The 17,573-nt window shown below is 48.2% G+C and overlaps 3 protein-coding genes across 6 annotated transcripts in view; all 3 read left to right on the top strand.

Moving 5' to 3' along the window:
* The first annotated feature begins 46 nt into the window (after positions 1–46).
* LOC125954036 (uncharacterized) lies at positions 47–1,045 on the top strand. The gene is made up of 2 exons (XM_049683986.1): positions 47–200; positions 259–1,045. Exons 1-2 carry the CDS (start codon positions 113–115, stop codon positions 804–806), a joined length of 636 nt encoding a protein of 211 aa, XP_049539943.1. The 5' UTR covers positions 47–112; the 3' UTR covers positions 807–1,045.
* A 311-nt stretch (positions 1,046–1,356) lies between these two features.
* Positions 1,357–9,019, top strand: LOC125954020 (uncharacterized protein CG5098). Its single transcript, XM_049683957.1, has 8 exons — positions 1,357–2,163; positions 2,232–2,372; positions 2,464–2,684; positions 2,770–3,103; positions 3,205–3,304; positions 3,376–4,664; positions 4,798–5,952; positions 6,267–9,019. Exons 1-8 carry the CDS (start codon positions 2,098–2,100, stop codon positions 6,816–6,818), a joined length of 3,858 nt encoding a protein of 1,285 aa, XP_049539914.1. The 5' UTR covers positions 1,357–2,097; the 3' UTR covers positions 6,819–9,019.
* Positions 9,020–9,524: 505 nt separating this feature from the next.
* Positions 9,525–17,573, top strand: part of LOC125954024 (zinc finger protein on ecdysone puffs) — a 9,552-nt gene continuing 1,503 nt past the window's right edge. Inside the window, exons 1-6 of one of the 4 annotated variants that reach the window (XM_049683973.1) lie at positions 9,525–9,638; positions 11,022–11,404; positions 11,882–12,060; positions 14,011–14,570; positions 14,649–15,479; positions 16,047–17,573. The exon at positions 16,047–17,573 is cut by the window's right edge and continues 1,503 nt beyond it. In XM_049683973.1, coding sequence (XP_049539930.1) covers positions 11,090–11,404; positions 11,882–12,060; positions 14,011–14,570; positions 14,649–15,479; positions 16,047–16,330 — 2,169 coding nt within the window. In that variant the 5' untranslated portion in view covers positions 9,525–9,638; positions 11,022–11,089 and the 3' untranslated portion in view covers positions 16,331–17,573. Of the gene's footprint in view, positions 9,639–10,543; positions 11,405–11,881; positions 12,061–13,244; positions 13,328–14,010; positions 14,571–14,648; positions 15,480–16,046 lie in introns of those variants that run through there. The other 3 variants (XM_049683970.1, XM_049683971.1, XM_049683972.1) reach the window with 3 other exon arrangements.

Here is a 17,573-nt window from a genome sequence, read left to right as displayed (position 1 = left end):
GAATATGCTGTTTGGCATTACGCTTCGTCTGGCACCGGCTGAAGACCTGTCGCAATTTTTGCCGCGCAAATTTATCGCCTTTTTCACGGCGGCTTTAAAAACAATTACCACGATGTCGCAGCAAACGCTGAAACGAGGAGCCTTTATTGTTTTCGAGGGCTGTGACCGAGCGGGCAAAACTACGCAATGCAAACAGCTGGGTAAGTTGGAACTGTTATGCAAAGCGTTTCCTACAAAAGAGCTTGCCCTCTCTTCCAGTTGAACAACTCACGGGCGCCGGACACAAGGCGAAGTTTATGAATTTCCCCGACCGATCCACGCAATATGGTCAGCTGATAGACCGTTATCTGACGCGGAAGGATGATATCGTGGACCAAGGAATTCACCTGCTATTCACGCTGAACCGGTGGGAGATGCTCTGCGAGATGGAGCGCCAGCTTAAGAACGGTGTCACGCTGATCGTGGATCGATACTCCTTTTCGGGAGTGGCCTTCAGCGCGGCCAAGGGATTAGATATGGAATGGTGCAAGGCCCCCGAGGCAGGACTGTTAAAGCCGGACCTAGTGATCCTGCTAACGATGACGGCCGAAGCGCTAGCGAAACGTGGTGGATTCGGCGATGAACGGTACGAAATTCCGGAGATGCAAACGAAGGTAATGGAAAAGTACATGCAGCTGAAAGACGATCGCTATTGGAAGGTGTTAAGCGCCGACAAACCGTTCGATGAGCTAACAAAGGAATTGTATGAGATAGTCCTGAACGTAATGAATCGTTCCGGCGAACGGAGTTTAGAAAAGCTTTGGTAACTGGATACTAACGCACGTTCTCTTCCTTACAAAAATCATTCTTTGAAGAAGAGTAAGTACAATGCCAAGCATTTCCGGAAGGGCTTATTTAGGAAATCGTGAGAGGAGGGTCGAGGTGCCTTCGATGCGGGTACAGCGAATGATGTTTATTATGATTATTATCGGGTTTAGCCGGTCAGGGTTGAGTAAGTCAGTGAATTGAAAAGTTTATCACTACCTTAAATAAATGAAGAAACTAAAGAAAAGAATCATTAAAAGAAAAACCGATAGCGAGAAGCGCTGCCCGACGACAAAATGTAGGCAACCACTTTCAAAAATGCTAAATCGCGCTTCAAGTTGAACCCAGCTTCAACGTATAAACGGATCCAGAAGTAGAAAGTTCCGAGAAATGAACCCCGCAAGTTTTGACTCCTCAAGCCGCAGTGATATAAACGACGAAGAAGCTTTCACAGTGGTGGCAGATAAAATATGAGCATTTTGCTCAAAAAGAGGCAAAATTTTCAAAAAAAAATCAGAAAAAATGGCCGGCGTGTGGCCAAGGCGTTCTCCGTTTTTTTTTGTTTTCCTCGCGCGACAAAGACGAAACGACAGCTGAAGCATCGATTTTCACCAAGTTCTCTTAAATCGTGAGGCGTCTGGTGTGTTCCTTTGCGCGGATTTAACCGGGGACCGCGAACAAACGCGTAAAAGGGAATCGGAATCGGAGTGTAATCGGGGTAATCAGCCGCGGACTGCCGCCGCCCGCCGAGTTCTGGGTTTTGCTTTGCTTGAAAATGTCCTTGCGGACAGCGGCGACAACTGCGACGACGACGGTGGCGACGACGGCGACGGTGACGGTGAAGCCTCCTCCTCATCACCAGCATCATCAGCAGCATCATAGTCGACGATCTTGCTAAGCAATCATAGCACTCTGTGGAATTTGGAAAACGGGTTTGAGGCTCGTTCTGGTGAAGATTTGTCAATCGAAAGAAACAAAAAAAACAGTGAAATGTGTTTGCGTCACAGCGAAGTGGCATAAAAAAGAACCATAATGCTTGTTGCATTCTGCTCTAGTTCCTCTCGTGGTGTCGCGCTTTTTTATGCTGCTTTCTATGCGGATGATGTAAAAGTGAATGTTGAGTATAGTAGACTTGAAAATGTTCGTTATTGTAGTGCCCTCCAGCAGCAGCCACTGTGGACAGTGTAATAGTTGTTACCACGGTCGCCCTCTCTCCGAAGACGAATCCGATCAGATGTCCTATACTAGGCGCGCACAATCATCGGCGCGTACCTGAAGAAGGTCTGCAACAATATGTCTGGCCATAATCCGCCCCATGGTCGATTGGGACAGCCGAATACGACATGGAATCCGCTGCAGGTAGACTGCCGGGAGGCGAGGGAGCACGCGAAAGGCGCCCGGTTTCATACTTCCCCCTCCCCTTCTAGGTACCCTCGTACGTTCCTCGACAACCGCAGTTGGCGCACATGTCCAGTGAACGCTCAATGGCACGGTCTCCCCTGACGTGGCACACGCCTCCATCACACCAGGATAAGGTCTACAACTTGATGACCGGAAGTCTGATGAACGTGAGCAGCCGTCATTTTTAGTGCTTCCATCTCTCCACAACTTGTCTGACGAACCACCACCTTCCTATCATCTTCACCGGACCAATTCCAGAATCTCGAAAGTAATCCACTGCTGCAAGGATACAACCGGGGGAGCAGCAACGTTGGTGCACCGCTCGGATCGGTGGATTTGTCACTCTCGTCGGCCTCCCGCAGCACACCGTCCCCGAAGGGAGGACATCCTTCTCAATCGCTAGCCGCCACTGTACTGCCATCGAGCATTCCTTCAACCGGCATTCATTCGGTGGAGCTAGCCGCAGGCGATCACTCCACGTAAGCCATCCATCGCCACTAGCACCAGCGCTGTTGCAACGCTTCGCTTTCCCGTGTTAATGCACACGCACCATTACCATTCCAGTAATAATTCTGCACGCTCCACGGCAACTGGAAACGTGATACAACCGACGATCGCGCCTACAAACAGTACTACCACCACCAGTTCGTCTTCTGCCTCCGCAGCAGCGGTGGCCGTAGCTGCGGCTATCAAGGAGCGCATGCAGCAGAGTTCTTACTCGAACCCGGCCAGCTTCAACAGTACGAACAATGAGGGAAATGGCTTCGGAATGTCCACCGGGGGAGGGTTGGCAGGTCGAACAGGGAACGATCTTAATACAATGATGACCGGTGGACTGCTAATCAAGGATGCCAAGCAGATCAACAGCGAAATGGAGAGCAAAAATGGTCGCGATTGTGTACGTAAAGGGTTTGACCCTAAGCGAAACTACAACCGATCTGGCAACATACGATCCATATTTAACTGTTCCGCTCTTGTCCCATCTTTCGTTTATCATAGTTTTCTCAGCTTCCGGCCACAGACTCAGCGGATTTGGTGAAGGAGTTCATAATGCAAACGATACAAAACAGCAACTCTTTATCGGTTTCGCCAAAACGAAGTAAGAGCGGTGCCGTGGTTGTCTGCGTTATCGGCGTATCTCTAACTCTACCACTCTCTTTCTTCCTTCAGACTCCCCTCAAAGATCCGCACTCCATTCCGACTACAGTCCCCCAAACCGAAGTCGCAGCCCACCGCTGAACTTGGGCCTGCTTGGCCAGGAGTCCTTTGCCGCTCTCATGAACTGCAGCAATATGCGGTTAGGTGCCGATACAAAACAGACCACCTCGGTGGAAACACCAGTAGAATCAAATAATGGTCCGTCAGCGGGAACCGCGATCAGTGCGAGCTGCACTGGTAACATTAATCCGGCCGCATCGCCAACAAACAACAGCATCACATCGAATGAAGACTCAGTAGATTCGGCCAGCGGAGCGTGTAACAAGTCACGTCGAAGGCGGAAACCCGAACGGACAAGCAAGATGAATGCCATGGCCTCGGTGATGGCGGCGGGATGTGGCATCCTGGAGGGGCTTGATGGTCAATCGTTTTTCAACAATCTACCCGACCCATCGACAAAACTCGTCGGTGCAGCAGCAAAAGCACCGCCATCAGAGGGCAGCATGCTAGTCGAACCGCTACGTTCCAGTATTGCCGGCCGTACCGATATCACTGCCCTAGCGATCGAAGGAATCAATGCGCTCAGCAAGTGTTTGCCGAGCGAACCACAGACCAGCAGCACTAGCAACAACAGCAGTACCACCAGTATGGCCGAGTTGGCCAATCGATTAAACAGTGTCCAGAGTAGTGTTCATCGTGATGCTCCGCTGCATCATCCACATCCAAATCATCATCATTTGCTTTCGGGCCAACCAGCGGTATCGGCCAACCTCATCCAAAGCAATAGTAATCTTAACAACAGCACCAGTAGCAGTATCAAAACAGTATCCCCATCGAATTCCGCCGTCACCGCGACATCGCTGATGGGTGGACACAATTCATCCATCGCCACAAACCCCTCAGCCAACGCCAGTATCACAACGAACGCTTCCTCGCTGCTTTCGGACGGAGGGTTGCTGTCGGTGACCGCCGCAACGGTTGCAGCAGCTATCGATTCGGTTAGCAAGGATATGAAACCTACGGCTGGGACGGACACGGCATCAGAGGAATGTGAAACGCTCGACAAGATTGCCGCCATGGTATCGTCGGTGACGGCCGGCGGTACTGCTTCGCCGGAGACGGGCGTAGGCTTAAACATGCCGTTCAGTTCCACGAACGGTGGGATCATCACAACTATGGCTGAAAGAAAGTGCAACAGTAATGGTCCGGTCAGTACCCACAAGTCGCCATCAGCGGCAGAAGTGAAAGTAAAATGCAACGATAATGGAAGGGTGAATGCCTCTGATAGCAGCTATGAAGAGGTAAGTTAGTAAATAAGGTAGAAACTAAACATTTTGCTCGTGTAGTACTCGAACGGTCCAGTACAGTTATCAAAATCATATATTTCACAAAATGGCTGATCGTATGAGCTTTGCCTATTAATCGTCTTTTCAGGTTGAGAACAAACTGGAAGAAATGTTTGCAGGCATCGTCGAGGAGAAGGTTGGTGAACCGCCCATAAAACAACCGATAGAACCAAGTATTGCGCTTCACAATAACAATGGCAGTATAGCGGCCCATAGCCAGACCAACAATACCGAGCCATCAGTCGTAACCGATGGTGCGTTGCTGAAGCAACTATCAAGCGAAAACAACCAAACAACAAGAAATGACGAAGCGAAGAGCCAAGAACAGAAAACGCATTTCAGTATAGGCGACAGCGGCACTCCTTCGGGGGGTAGCGCTGCACCTAATGCTGCCGGCAGTGGAAGAAAACCCCTGACACCAGCACAAAAGCGTGCCAATGGCACAAAAGAGGCGCTCGGCGAACATTCATTCCCTGCCACCAGTACACCGGTGACCGCCGCCAAGCGGAAGCGTGGCCCGAAGAAGAAAGCGAAAACGGGAGGATCTCCATTTTTTGAGCCCGCCGATAAATCCGGCTTCATGGGCCTGAAGGCGTTAAACATGAAGGGAAAGAAGAATGGAAAGCCCGCAGCCGGTCCTACGGGTGGAAAGAAGAAGGGCGGAAAAGGAGGGAAACAAAAAGGTGCGCCGCCAAAAGCAAATGGTCCAAATGAGAGGCTATCGATGGGGCAAGACCATCAAGCTTCATCCATGTTAGGTTGGCCGGGAGGAGGGTCCGTTGGGTCCGGTGGAATGGACGGGTTGAGCAAGCACAAAGGACCGTACGTGCAGGTCAAAGCCAACGGCAGTCACAGTGTGGTGAATGCGTCCACCAACGATGACGATGGTGAAAAGCCGCAAACTAAACTGGCCAAAAAGTTGGCGACGTCACTAAACGCTTCCGAGCGTAGCAAAATCCGGGGTCTGCACGTTAGCACGCTCAGTACAAAGTACGATGCCGATACGACGGATATCAGTTGGATGTGCGTATTCTGTAAGATGGGTCCGCATAAATTTCGGCTCGGCGATCTCTTCGGGCCGTACATCATCAGCACAGCATCGGACGAGTATCGGGCAAGCCAGGTCGATGTGGATTACTTTAGTGTTAAGCGATCGCGCGACTCCATGGAATCAACACAGGCAAAGGAGCGGAGAATGGCCGAACAACAGAAACAACAGAGGCAGCAAGCGGCAAGCGGATCGGTAAGCTACAACAGTTGAATTTCCGTTTTTTTTTTTTGTTCGAAGAGTGAAACATATGGAAAGCTGGTTAATTTGTGAATGAATTTACTACGTACTTACATGCTACAGTTTGTATTACAATAACAATCATTGGCGAACCTTTGAAACAGCATAACAATTCACTACTTAGTGAATCGTTCAACTTCCAACTTATATCCTTAAACTTACGTAGTGAATCGTCCAACTTCCAACTTATGTCCTTAAACTTACTTAAATTATGCGATGATCCAATCATTCAACCTACTTTCTCACTGACTTCTTTCCTCGGATTTTAGGGTAAAGGCAGAAAACGAAAAAATGCTGCTAGCGCTACCAACAACGCACAAGCCCCATCAACCTCCAACTGTCCGGCTGTGTTAAAGGAAGAAAAGAAGGACGATGATCAGGGCCAATCGTCGCACACCGATGTCTTCTATGGCATGATGAAGGCGAGCGACAGCACGTACGAGGTGTGGACACACGAAGACTGTCTGGTGTGGGCACCAGGGGTCTACATGGTCGGAACACGAGTCATCGGCTTAGAGGCAGCGATTTGGAACTGTTGCCGGCATCGATGTCAGCTTTGCTCGCAGTACGGTGCCGTCGTTTGCTGCTTAAGGCAGGGTTGTACCGCAAAGGCACACTTTATCTGCGCACACAAACAAAACTGGAAGCTGACAGACGAGTATCAAGCGTTTTGTGAGGTACATGCCATGAAAGAGCCTGGTAGCCCGGGTTCGCTGGGCATAGCGGCGCAGCTAAAGAAGGAAGTAGGACCGGAGCAGATAAACGATGGTGCTGGTAGTAGCGGCGGCGTTGGTAACAGTGCACCGATGGAGGTGTCTTGAGTATTAGGTTTAGCAACCCTTGTGTGTAGATCGAAAACAGATCGAGACTGATCGAGTGAGAAGCATCAAGATAGAGAGAGAGAGAGAGATAGAGGGATAGATAGATAGAGAGAGAATGTGTGTGTGTGTGCCGGAATGATTAACGAAGATATCACGGCCTGTGCAAAAGGATCGAATGCTCCAATCGGTTTCTGGGAGGTATAGCGTACCGCCGTCGCACACCTTGCCGCAATCCATGCATGTGTTTGATGTGGATGTAAAGCATTACCTAGGTGTAACTCGTGGTGTTCATGATTGCCAGTATTGGAAGCGTTGGCTTCGACGGACAATGGGAAATCCAATCAGATGATCAATCAGTTCAATCAAGACGAAAGATACGGCACCGGGGCAAAAGACACCGGTGAGGTACCGGTGTGCGCGTAAGCGATGACGAATTTTGTACATTATTTGGTATAAGTTAGGGTTTGCTTTTACAGCTACTCATTAAGCGATTAATTGGTCTCGATCGTACCCGGTCACTACTCATAGGTGTGTATGTGTGTGTCTGCGTGTTTGAATGTATGTATGTGTGCGTATGCGTGAGTGATATGATCATCACCTTGGGTCACAGAAATGTCGTCTTATGGGGGATAGCAAATCGAAGGTCGAATCATTTGGCTTGTTGCTCCGTTCACATTCCAGTCCGAACATGCAAGCCTAAGGGGAGGGGAGGCAGAGGACTCCTAAGTCAAAATCAGCACCAAGCGTTCGTTCAGTCATTTAGTCATTCAACAGCTCCCTCATCCGGTATTCTTGTCTAAGCGCACAGTGCGCACAAACCCCAAGAAATAATGAAACGCTGCGATTTGTTCCCCCGAAGCATCTTAATATCTTGTCAGTTAAAAACAACACAGAACACCGAACGGACAACAAAAACAACCGAAGAATCTCTGAGTGGCAAAGGTCTGTTTCAGAAGGGTTCGCGCCGAAGGTGCTTTTAACCGTTTACCGTAATCATTCACATCATCATCTGCATCGTACGCGATCCTCACTAGATGGCAGAGTAAGGCAGACAAACAGAAAACTATCGATCGTTTCCGCTAGCTATATGTATATTGTTTTAATACCATGGTGATATTTGCGATACGAGATCGACAACAAGCACCAACAGATGTAATTGTATATAGTTGCATACCAAACAATCCATTACCCTCCCCCCGATCTACCACTGGCCGATCACTGGCACCACCACTCCCCTTTCTGGGGTTCTGTACTGTACAGTTGAAACTGCCGTAGCGAAGTGTAGCATTTTAAGGCATCAGGCATTAGGGTGTACGGGGTTTGTTCGAATATGGCACGCGCTTCGGTACCACTATTGCTAGTGACACTGCTGATGGAGCTAAGCTTATGAAGAACACTTCTTGTAGACTGTGCGTCGTAAGATGGAATTAATTTTTAATTTTAAATTATTCCCTCCCGGATGGCCCAAGCTGGACCACCCCACCCGCCGACACATGCATGCGGAATGCGCACGCCATGGGCGCTGATGAAGGGTGATTAGAAGAAGACATGACATCATTTTAGGGTTCCCCGTAAGAATCTTGCATTGGGTAGAAGAGATAGTAGGATCGATGCAGAATATAGTTCTGCTTGGATATGGCAGCACGTGGTACGGAGGCCACGAACTAGAGCTGAAACTTACGCCGATCGGGTTTCTCTACTTTTATTTTAATTCTTTTTTTTGCTATTTGCAAGAACCTAAGTGTTATGTGGTGGTGTTGTAGCCTCACACGAGAAAGTAGAAGGGCGCAGTTGATAGACATAGGGTACAGCAGCAAGAACAAAATCACTTAACAAGTAGTAGGAATAGGGCGAAGGGTAACATAAGTTGTAACGACTGACTCCCTTTTCCTCACAGTTAGTCAGCCAGGGTTGCGTTCGTCGACTACATGTGATTTAACGTTTAATAATAAAAGAAAAATTGTAAAAAACATGGGGAAGAATCAAAGCTATTTAACAAAACACAGAGACACAAAAACAGACAAACCCCCGATAACACACACGTAAAACCGCCACAGAGACAGTACAGAGGATAGTGAAAAACGAAATAAAAATAAAGATTACTTGGAGAAAAGATAAGCCCGTTTCCACTCTGCTGTAGATTACGGCCGTATTCAATTAAAAGTCGAACAACTCTTCTGATAATAAAAGAAAAGCGAGTGAAAGTGAAGAAAAATAATCATCGTAGATCTGAGCTGAAAGAAATTGCATTCAAATGCCTCTTGATCCTCATTAACAGCCGTTTTTTGCGGGCTTCCGGTTGCCAATTCGTTATTCTTTGGAAGGGTACAAATTGAATGTTTTCCCATGAGATGGTGCCATGAGGATGCTTCTTTGATGATCGTTGGAGAAGGATTCAACCACGTGAATTTCATTGAAAATTCTATCTTGATAAACTGTTCTGAATACTACCCCTCCATTTACTACGCGCACATGCTTCCGCAGAAATAACGGAGAGCGCGCGCTCACGAACCCGGAACAAAAGAGCGAACGCGTTCGGCTCTCACCTTTCCGGATTAGCGAATGTTGGGGTTGAAATAGGGTGCAAATCGGTCTCTCCCTCGTTCAACCCCAAGCAAAAACTACCAATATAGGTCCAAATTTCGTGTGCACTGCTCGGGGGTTTCGTTTTTTTCGGTCGTCCGTTGGTTATGTGGGGGTTTCCTCAAAAAAAAAAAATTGATTTTGTTCGTTCGCGGTGTGAAGTACCTTCTCTTCTCTTAAGCAAACTTCGAAGAAGTATCTCCCCAAAAGTGTCCCTTTTTCTTCATTAAAGCCCAAGTAAGTAACGCGAACGCGTCTTCCCTGTTAAGCGCCACGTATTATCGCCGGATCTGTTTAAGCACCCCGTAAATCTACTCTCCGGACGGTGGTGGAGCGGGTGCCACCCGCCAGCGTAATATTGCCATTTACGTGCCGATTCCGCGAGAACCGGAGGAAATTTGCACGTTCGCCGGTAGGCTAGTTGTTTCAGTGTTTTTCCGAGTGCAGAAAGCCCCGTGTTTTTCGAGTGTTTTGTGCGTGATCGATGTAAGAAAATTGCCAAGGCGTATTCTTTTGTGAAAAAGCGAAGGGGAAGGGGGTTGAAATTTTGATACCGAAAAAAAATATCGATTTTTCACCCGCTTGGGCGGCCGCCCAACGGGAAACATCGTCACGTCTCTGTCGCTCGCGTTCCTGAGACGAGTGGAAGCTCATGCTCTGGCTCGCTCTCGCACAGCGGCAGCCATCGTTCCATTTTTCTCCAGACCGGCAAATTTTCGATTGAAACGGCGGCGGATGCAGGTTCAAATTAATTAACAGCCGAGCGTTTTCAGGAAAGTGCAAACATAAAATTTAAGGACTTCCTGCCGATTCCAAGAAGTGACCCCGTGATTGTTAGGGAAGTGATTTGTCCAGCAAGTGCAAATCGTGTGTGTTCCCCGTGCCGGTGTCTCGATTCGGGGAAGACGGTGGACATCTTCGGCTGGTGATTCTATTCCGTGTGAAAAGGTTGCCGTGGGAGAGATTGCGGATGATTTTTGTCAGCCCCATTTTTCCGCATAAAAACAGCTGTTGGAGGCCACATGTAGCGGGTGGGGAAAGGGTGTGGGAGTTGGGAGGAGGGGGTTTGACAGATACCGGCGAGTGAGAAACGGGCGTGAGAAGATCTGCTCGCGAGAACTCGCACAGGCGCACCTCGCGCCCTTTTTTTTTTTAAACCGCGGTTGCGTGTATTTACGGTGATGACGCAAACATGTAAACAAAACGTGGAGGAAAGGGTGCGGAGAAGGTCTCCAAGACCGTATTTTCACATTTTCACCCGCATATCGTGTTCTGTTCTTGGGGGATTGAATTACTACCGTTGCTCACAAAACGGTAATCACCGACCGTCGTCTTCGTCGGCTCCAAGTAACATTTTGGCTAACTCCAAAACCTGCTACTGCTTACATCATTTCGTGTGATTTCGGCCAAAAAGCAACTCATCGATAGTCGCCGGCGGCATTGCGCATGCTACTACTACGATGGAAACTCTTTTTTGCTTCTTCAGTCGAATGCACTTTTCAATGTGTAGCATACCTGATTCCGCAGGCTACTACTTCGTAACCTGCTGGGCGGTGCTGTAACCAGGGTGTTCGATTTGGTTCTAATCAATCTACATTCTGCTGCTCGTTCTTCTCGTAGGCATTCCCCGCGGCGGCCGGCAGAGAAGAGATAAATTATCGCACACCACCACTAATCCGCCGAAAAGCATGGCTTATCGCAACAATAACCGTCGCAGTGGTGGTGCGGGTGGAGGTGGACCCGGCGGTGGTATCGGTGGAAATGGTAGTGGCAACAACTTCGGCAACAATTACGGCGGTGGTGGTGGCGGTGGCAACCGCATCAACCCTTGGGATGCGGGATGTGTGGGCGGTGGTCGTGGCAATAACGATGCCCTCACCTTTGCCAACAGTTTGATCAACAATCTGCTTCGCAATCAAAACACGAACCAAGTGCCATCGCTGCTGGACGGTGTGCAATCATCTTCGCGATTTGATGACATCAATGGCTACAACTTCATTAGGGTACGTATGCTCCGTTCCTCAGCCGGAAGCTATCCGGATATTAACATGTATATATCGAACCATGAACATGAGCGAAATTGCGGCTGCCTTGGGATAGGAATGGGGAGAAAGGCACTATCATTCCCTGGTAGTAGTGACACTCCCCGTGAGTGCTGTGATGTAACGGATAATATCGCCCCGTCGTGACGTGGTGTCGCTACATCTGGAATTAATTCCCCAAGTCTCGTTTGATTTTTAGATTGCAAGGCCTCCATTTCTTCTTTCACTCTGGACGTAAATCATCTTCGCTTACTATGTTCCCATTCGTACACCCTATCCGCTGCATCCGCTGATGCTCCTTTCTATCCGTCGTCCTGGCGACAGTATATCGTTCGACAGAACATGGATGGATGCCTATTGCGCTGCCTCTTGTTCTTTCACCGTATTCTTCCTTTTCTTATGTTTCCATATATTTTTTCCCTCCCGGGCCCGATTCAGAATCGATACGGTGGCAAGAACCGCAATGGTAATGGAAGGGGCATCCGCAAACCGGATGCCGTCGTTCGCTCGAAGCACGTGCTGGCAAAGAATGCCCACAAACAACCCAACCACTCATCGAACCCAGCTGCTTCCGATAATGTGAACGCGTACTATCACGATCGCGATCTCCACCGGAGGTAAGGCCAGGAGCAACTCCAACACTACCCGGCATGTCCGTCCGACGATAATTGGGGTTAGTTAGTTGATTTTCTTTTTCCTTTAGGGGGTGCTCCTCTGTGGCACCTCCATTGGAATTACGATACTTTGGGTACTGTTTTGGTGTAATGTTTCCTACTTTCTTCCGTCTCTCTGTTTCTCTCTTTCACTTCCGGTGTAACCTCAGATTCGGAACGTCTTTCGCTTTTTCGGTAGGGTTTGCGGTGCTTCCGGGTTGAAGGATGCAGTATGATTCTTGTCATTCCTTTGGCTTTCTAGCGCTCGCGCTCAGTTCCACTGCCGGTCGTAACGTACAGCATAGTTTCTGTTGTTCCTTAGAACAGCAGCTACAACACATCTTGGCACACATACACCACACACACATACAAACACATACTGACGAATGGAAACCTCAAGAAAGCCACTACTACTTGCAAACGCGCGCATTGCATCATTTTTTGCACGTTTCCTCTCATCGGCTCTTTCTCTGCTGCCTTCAGAACCTACTCTACAAGTACAGCTCGGTTACCATGTTTTATCCTCATCGTTTGTGATCGGATTTTCGTAATCGTGTTCTTTCTTCTGTTTTGGTTGATTTTTCTCGAATGGTTGGTTCGTTTGTTGTTCGTTTGCTGGTTGGCTGACCGGTTGGCGAGTATAGATTGAGCTCTTTTTTATTTTCTTCATTTCTTTGTATGTCGCATCACATCTTCCATAGGCATAAGACACAAAACGGCGACACGAAATTAACCGCAAGATGCTTCTACCTTCAATAATAGTACCGCTGTTTTGTCGTTAGCGTGCGTTTTGGTCAACATTCACACACAATGCCATAATGTCTTTTGCCCTTCTTCCAACGCACGACAACACTAGCCGCAATTGGATTTTTAATGTAATGGATCGTTTAATGGAAATGCAAATGTAAAATCTTCTGAGGACGGCCTTTCGAGGACAGGCACTTCGCTGGTTACTTAGATTGTTTCATTCCCTTCTCAAGGCAACCTCTTTTTCCGAATGTACAGCAGCAAAAATCCATGGTTCGAGCAAAATTTATTCATCTTATTTTCTCTTCTTTCTCTCTCTCTCTCTCTCTCTCTCTCTCTTTGTCTCTCTTTATCACCCTTCTGCCTTTTCCCTATCTTTCTTCCGGTTTATCCCGTTTCAGAATGACTATATTTCGCGATTAAATCTCGGATATCAAAGACGAAATCCAATTCAGTCTAATAATAATAATAAAAATAAGAACAGGTAATATTGTATAATCCAAGGCAAACAACAACTGCACCATCACTTCCTCCCCTTCAGACAGCTGCATCATTGGCACGTTCAAGCCTCTAGCTCTATGAATATTACTACCCGGTGTACTTTATATGCATTTCTTTTATTTTTATAACTGCTAGATTATTTATTATTGTATCTAATCTTCTTCCACATTCGATGCTTAAATTATATACAAGCTCCAAGATATGCCATGTTAAAGAAATATTTTTATCGCATGTAACTTTTACAAATCGTATTTCTGGCATCCAATGCACAAATCTCGCTAAACTCGATCATTCCCCGCTTCGCATGCAACGTATCAGTTCAATCACAGTTCTATGCATGAGTGTTACTGTTAGGCTATGAAATCGTGCAGCCGGAAGCACCAAACAGTACCGAGAAGCGTACCGAATATCTCTTACCTGCGTGAACCATTACCGATGGATCGAAGATTGTCGATGGAGACGCATGGTTTCCCACGAAAATTGAAGACAGTTGTTGCTGCCCCGTGTATATAGATGCTTTGGTCTGATAACCGAATAACCTAATTTCAATGGAACATCATTATGGATTGTTGTTGCCTGTCTCGTTCCTCCTTCCACTGTTTTCCATCTGACCTACCACTACTCCCCCTTAGTACATGACTAATATCCCACTCTGTTCTTTTCCAGCGGCAAGGGAGCAAATAAGAAGGGCAACAACAGCCAGGCCAACCATGTCGGAGGCCCGAAGGACAAAGCCTCGCTCTCGAAGGCTTCACCGTACATGGAAGTGTCGAATGATTTTCTCTACTGTCACATGTGCGACAAGCACATGTACGATGCGACCTCATTTGAGAACCACATCACCGGCCGTACGCACCGGGTGATGAAGGAGAGCATCGAGGAGAGCTACCGGATGCGGGCGACGCTGTTACGCCAGGAGGCCCGTATCGCGGAGCAGTTGAAGACGATCGAGATCGACCGGCTGAAGCGTATGGGCAAGGCAAAGAACTATTACAAGGTGCGCGAGTACTGCCCGATGTGCGAGCTGTTTTTCTACGGCCACATAATCGCTCACCGGCGCTCAGAGAAGCATCTGGATCTTAAGAAGTTCCTGCACCCGAAGTGTGACGACTGCGAGCTGGAGTTCCACAATCGCACAGAGTACGATGATCATCTGCTCTCGGTCGTGCACATGAAGAACTGCAAATCCAAGCCGAGCCGACTTGATATCGAACGAAAGGCAAAACGTAAGCAACGTGTTTGCACGCCCTACTTTACTCTCCATCTAACCCTTTTGACATTTTTCTGCGCACATTCTTCCACAGAATTGACTATTTCAACGATGAGCGATGAGTTGCTCGATATTCGCGAAGAAACGGCACCTAAGAAAAGAAAAGACAAAGACTCGAGTGGTAAAGAGGCTTCAAAGAAGATCGATGAAAGCGGCAAGACTGGCAGCGGTGTTAAGGCATCGTCCTCGTCGGTCACCAGCAACGAACAGGATGGTCCAGGGTGCGTCGGTTCCGGTGAGAATGGTGAGCTGGTAAAGGATGCCAACGAGGACGGTGGCGATCACGACAATGAACACAACATCCACGAGGACAGTGTCGATGGCGTTGGTAAGCTGTCAGAGGCGGCTGCCACGATCGATGATTGTAAACTGCTGGCCGATGAAGACATCCCGGAGGATGAGACCGGCAAGGAGGAAGAAAGCGAAGACTGTATACTCGATTACAAACCGGGCGATGAGATCGCACCCGAGATCGATAACAAGCTGCCGCGCTACAAGAAAAACCGGGCGCTCGGCGTCAGTCTGATCGGCAAACTGGAGTGCGTGGAGTGTTGCATCTGCCACAAGTACTTCGACAGCGAGGCCACCGGTGAGGTGCACGCTCGTACCCACTCGCACTACCGCGCATTCATACGGTTTCTGAACGAGAAGGCGATGGAGGTGCGCATCGCCCAGAAGCGTGCCGCTGTAGCGCTCGAGGAGGCGGAAGCAGCCAAGAAGAAGCAAAAGTTGATCGATAACGAGAAAAAGGATAACGCACAGCACGGTGCTGGCTGCGGTACCGAAGAGCAGCAGAATGGCGATGGCGGTGCCATGGCGGTGGAAAAGAAGGACTCTGAGCTGTACGATCCATCCGAAGCTACAGGTGATGACGATAAGGAGTAAGAATAGCTCCGGGGCGTCCTTCGCCCACCCCTTGAAATGGCGCAATGTGATTGATCCAACGTTATTTAGCTATTAGGCATGCCTATTTATTTAGTAATTTGAATTCCACGATGTTACTGTTTGTTTCACCGATTGCGTTCTTCGATTGCGTTTTCTTTTTGTTTGTTTTGCGTTTCTTGTGCTACACTCTGGCTTCCTAGCTAATGCCGTGATAACACCACATGTGCGCAAGTGCTACTTCCCGTATTCCTCTTACCGCGATGGATTGTTTTTGGATTTCCAGCATACATTTACTGTGAATATACGCATTTTTGATGCACCCTAAGTGTGTGTACGTGTGTGTGTGTATTTGGTTACTACTGGTACTTGGTTCGTGAATCTGTTTTAATTTGTTATTATTCCCAATTATTCCCAAACTATTTGTTCGCTCCCCTTGGTTGCACACGTCGGGCGCTGCTTGCTTGCATGGATGTTGCATGGCAATGCGGTGATAAAGGATGGTGGCGCGATTACGATGCTAACTCTGATGCCCGCTTGATCATTAAAGAATCCGGCGACGCCAGCATGGCGGAGGATAGCAAAAGTGAGGACGGACAGAATGGGCCGGAACCGCTGGAACCGATGGAAACAGAAGTCGGTGCTGCCGCAGACGACGCGGACCAGGCAAACCACGGGAGCAACGAGGATGACGAGGAATCGGGCAAGGAAGACGACGATGACGATGACGACGACGAATCGCGTGAAAAGGGTGACAAAGGCAACACCAAAGACGGTAGCCAGAGGCGTGGTAATCGCAACACACGATCCGGTCGCTATGCGAGCCGGAACTAGATGGCGGAATACCCCGAGTTCGCCGAGCCATAAGTGCAATAGTTGTTAGTGAATATTTCAGATAACCCTGTCTGAAGTCCGATCGAATGGTAGTGGGAGATCTGATCAACACGTGCGCCCTTTGGGTATGGAATGGAACATTTTTGTTCTCTTCAAACACACACACACACACACACACACAACAAACCGGAAACACACGTATTAGCGAAAGGGAAAAAGGGAGAGGTTATGGTATTATGGTTATATTGGATTGCGATAGTTGGTATGAAATGAGATGCTGCAACGTGTTTAAAGAAGGATTAATGTTGGAAGATGATATGATGATCGCTCGCACGTTTGGTTTTTCAACCTTTATGTGACTATGTCAACCCGTGTGTAATGGGAGCCCTATTGAAAATAGCATTAATCAGCAGCAGCGTCAACTGGCTTTACATGTTAGCAGCAAAACTAAATCGTTTGTACGGTTGCGAATTTCGTGGAAGGCATTTCATCAGAGAGTGCACGAATTGATCGCTCTCACCGCTTTCTAGGATTTAGTAGGCAGCCCTATTCCATGGCAACAAACAAGTGTAGATCCCCGAAACGGATCCCCCTTGAATTCGAATGGGGTAGTGGGCTCGTGCATCCCTCCACCCCCCCTTGTGCGCATCACATAGAGAAAGAAAAGAGGCCAACCATTTGGCCAATCAGTGTTTATTACTCCCGTCAACCTATAAGCAGCCACACCTTTAGAATGAATGCTTTCAGAGCCGTTAAGACTTGTAGCCCGCGATACCAACAGAAATGGACAGTGGACAGATGTAGAGGTTGCGGTATTCGTGCGTTAATACTCATGTGTAGGAAACAGTAATTGTGATTGTGTCATTTTCTGGAAGTAACTGTGCAGTTACTCACTAGTCGTTGCAATGTAATTTGCGCGTGATACTAACCACACATACTCCCTCGTGAAGACTCCCTAACACTTCGCAGCAATGCTCTAAGTATTTGATATATTCTCTCACTCACAGTTTCTCCCTCTATTTCTCTTTCGAAAAGCAAAGCATATTAAGAAACAAGAAAAAAGGCAATTTGTATTGTAACCACACTGACGGCAACGTACGGTCACCATAAGTGTGCATACTAGATGTATCCCAAATGATAGCTGAAGCCAGCGTAGCGACAGCCACAAACCTATGCCGGTGCCCTTTAGTCGTGCGAGCCTCGGGTCAGTCAGCAGCCAGTTTCAACTAACTTTTGTAAAGCA

Source organism: Anopheles darlingi, chromosome 3 (genome assembly GCF_943734745.1).
Source record: "Anopheles darlingi chromosome 3, idAnoDarlMG_H_01, whole genome shotgun sequence".
NCBI lineage: Eukaryota > Metazoa > Arthropoda > Insecta > Diptera > Culicidae > Anopheles > Anopheles darlingi.
This window is presented reverse-complemented; position numbering and strand designations above follow the sequence as displayed.

Excerpts from the sequence above, each read along its gene's own strand:
- LOC125954036 (XM_049683986.1), top strand. The coding sequence starts at position 113 with ATGTCGCAGCAAACGCTGAAACGAGGAGCCTTTATTGTTTTCGAGGGC. Across the intron at positions 201-258 it reads TACGCAATGCAAACAGCTGG|TTGAACAACTCACGGGCGCC; the intron begins GTAAGTTGGAAC and ends CCTCTCTTCCAG.
- LOC125954020 (XM_049683957.1), top strand. The coding sequence starts at position 2,098 with ATGTCTGGCCATAATCCGCCCCATGGTCGATTGGGACAGCCGAATACG. Across the intron at positions 2,164-2,231 it reads CGACATGGAATCCGCTGCAG|GTACCCTCGTACGTTCCTCG; the intron begins GTAGACTGCCGG and ends CTCCCCTTCTAG. Across the intron at positions 2,373-2,463 it reads TGACCGGAAGTCTGATGAAC|AATCTCGAAAGTAATCCACT; the intron begins GTGAGCAGCCGT and ends GACCAATTCCAG.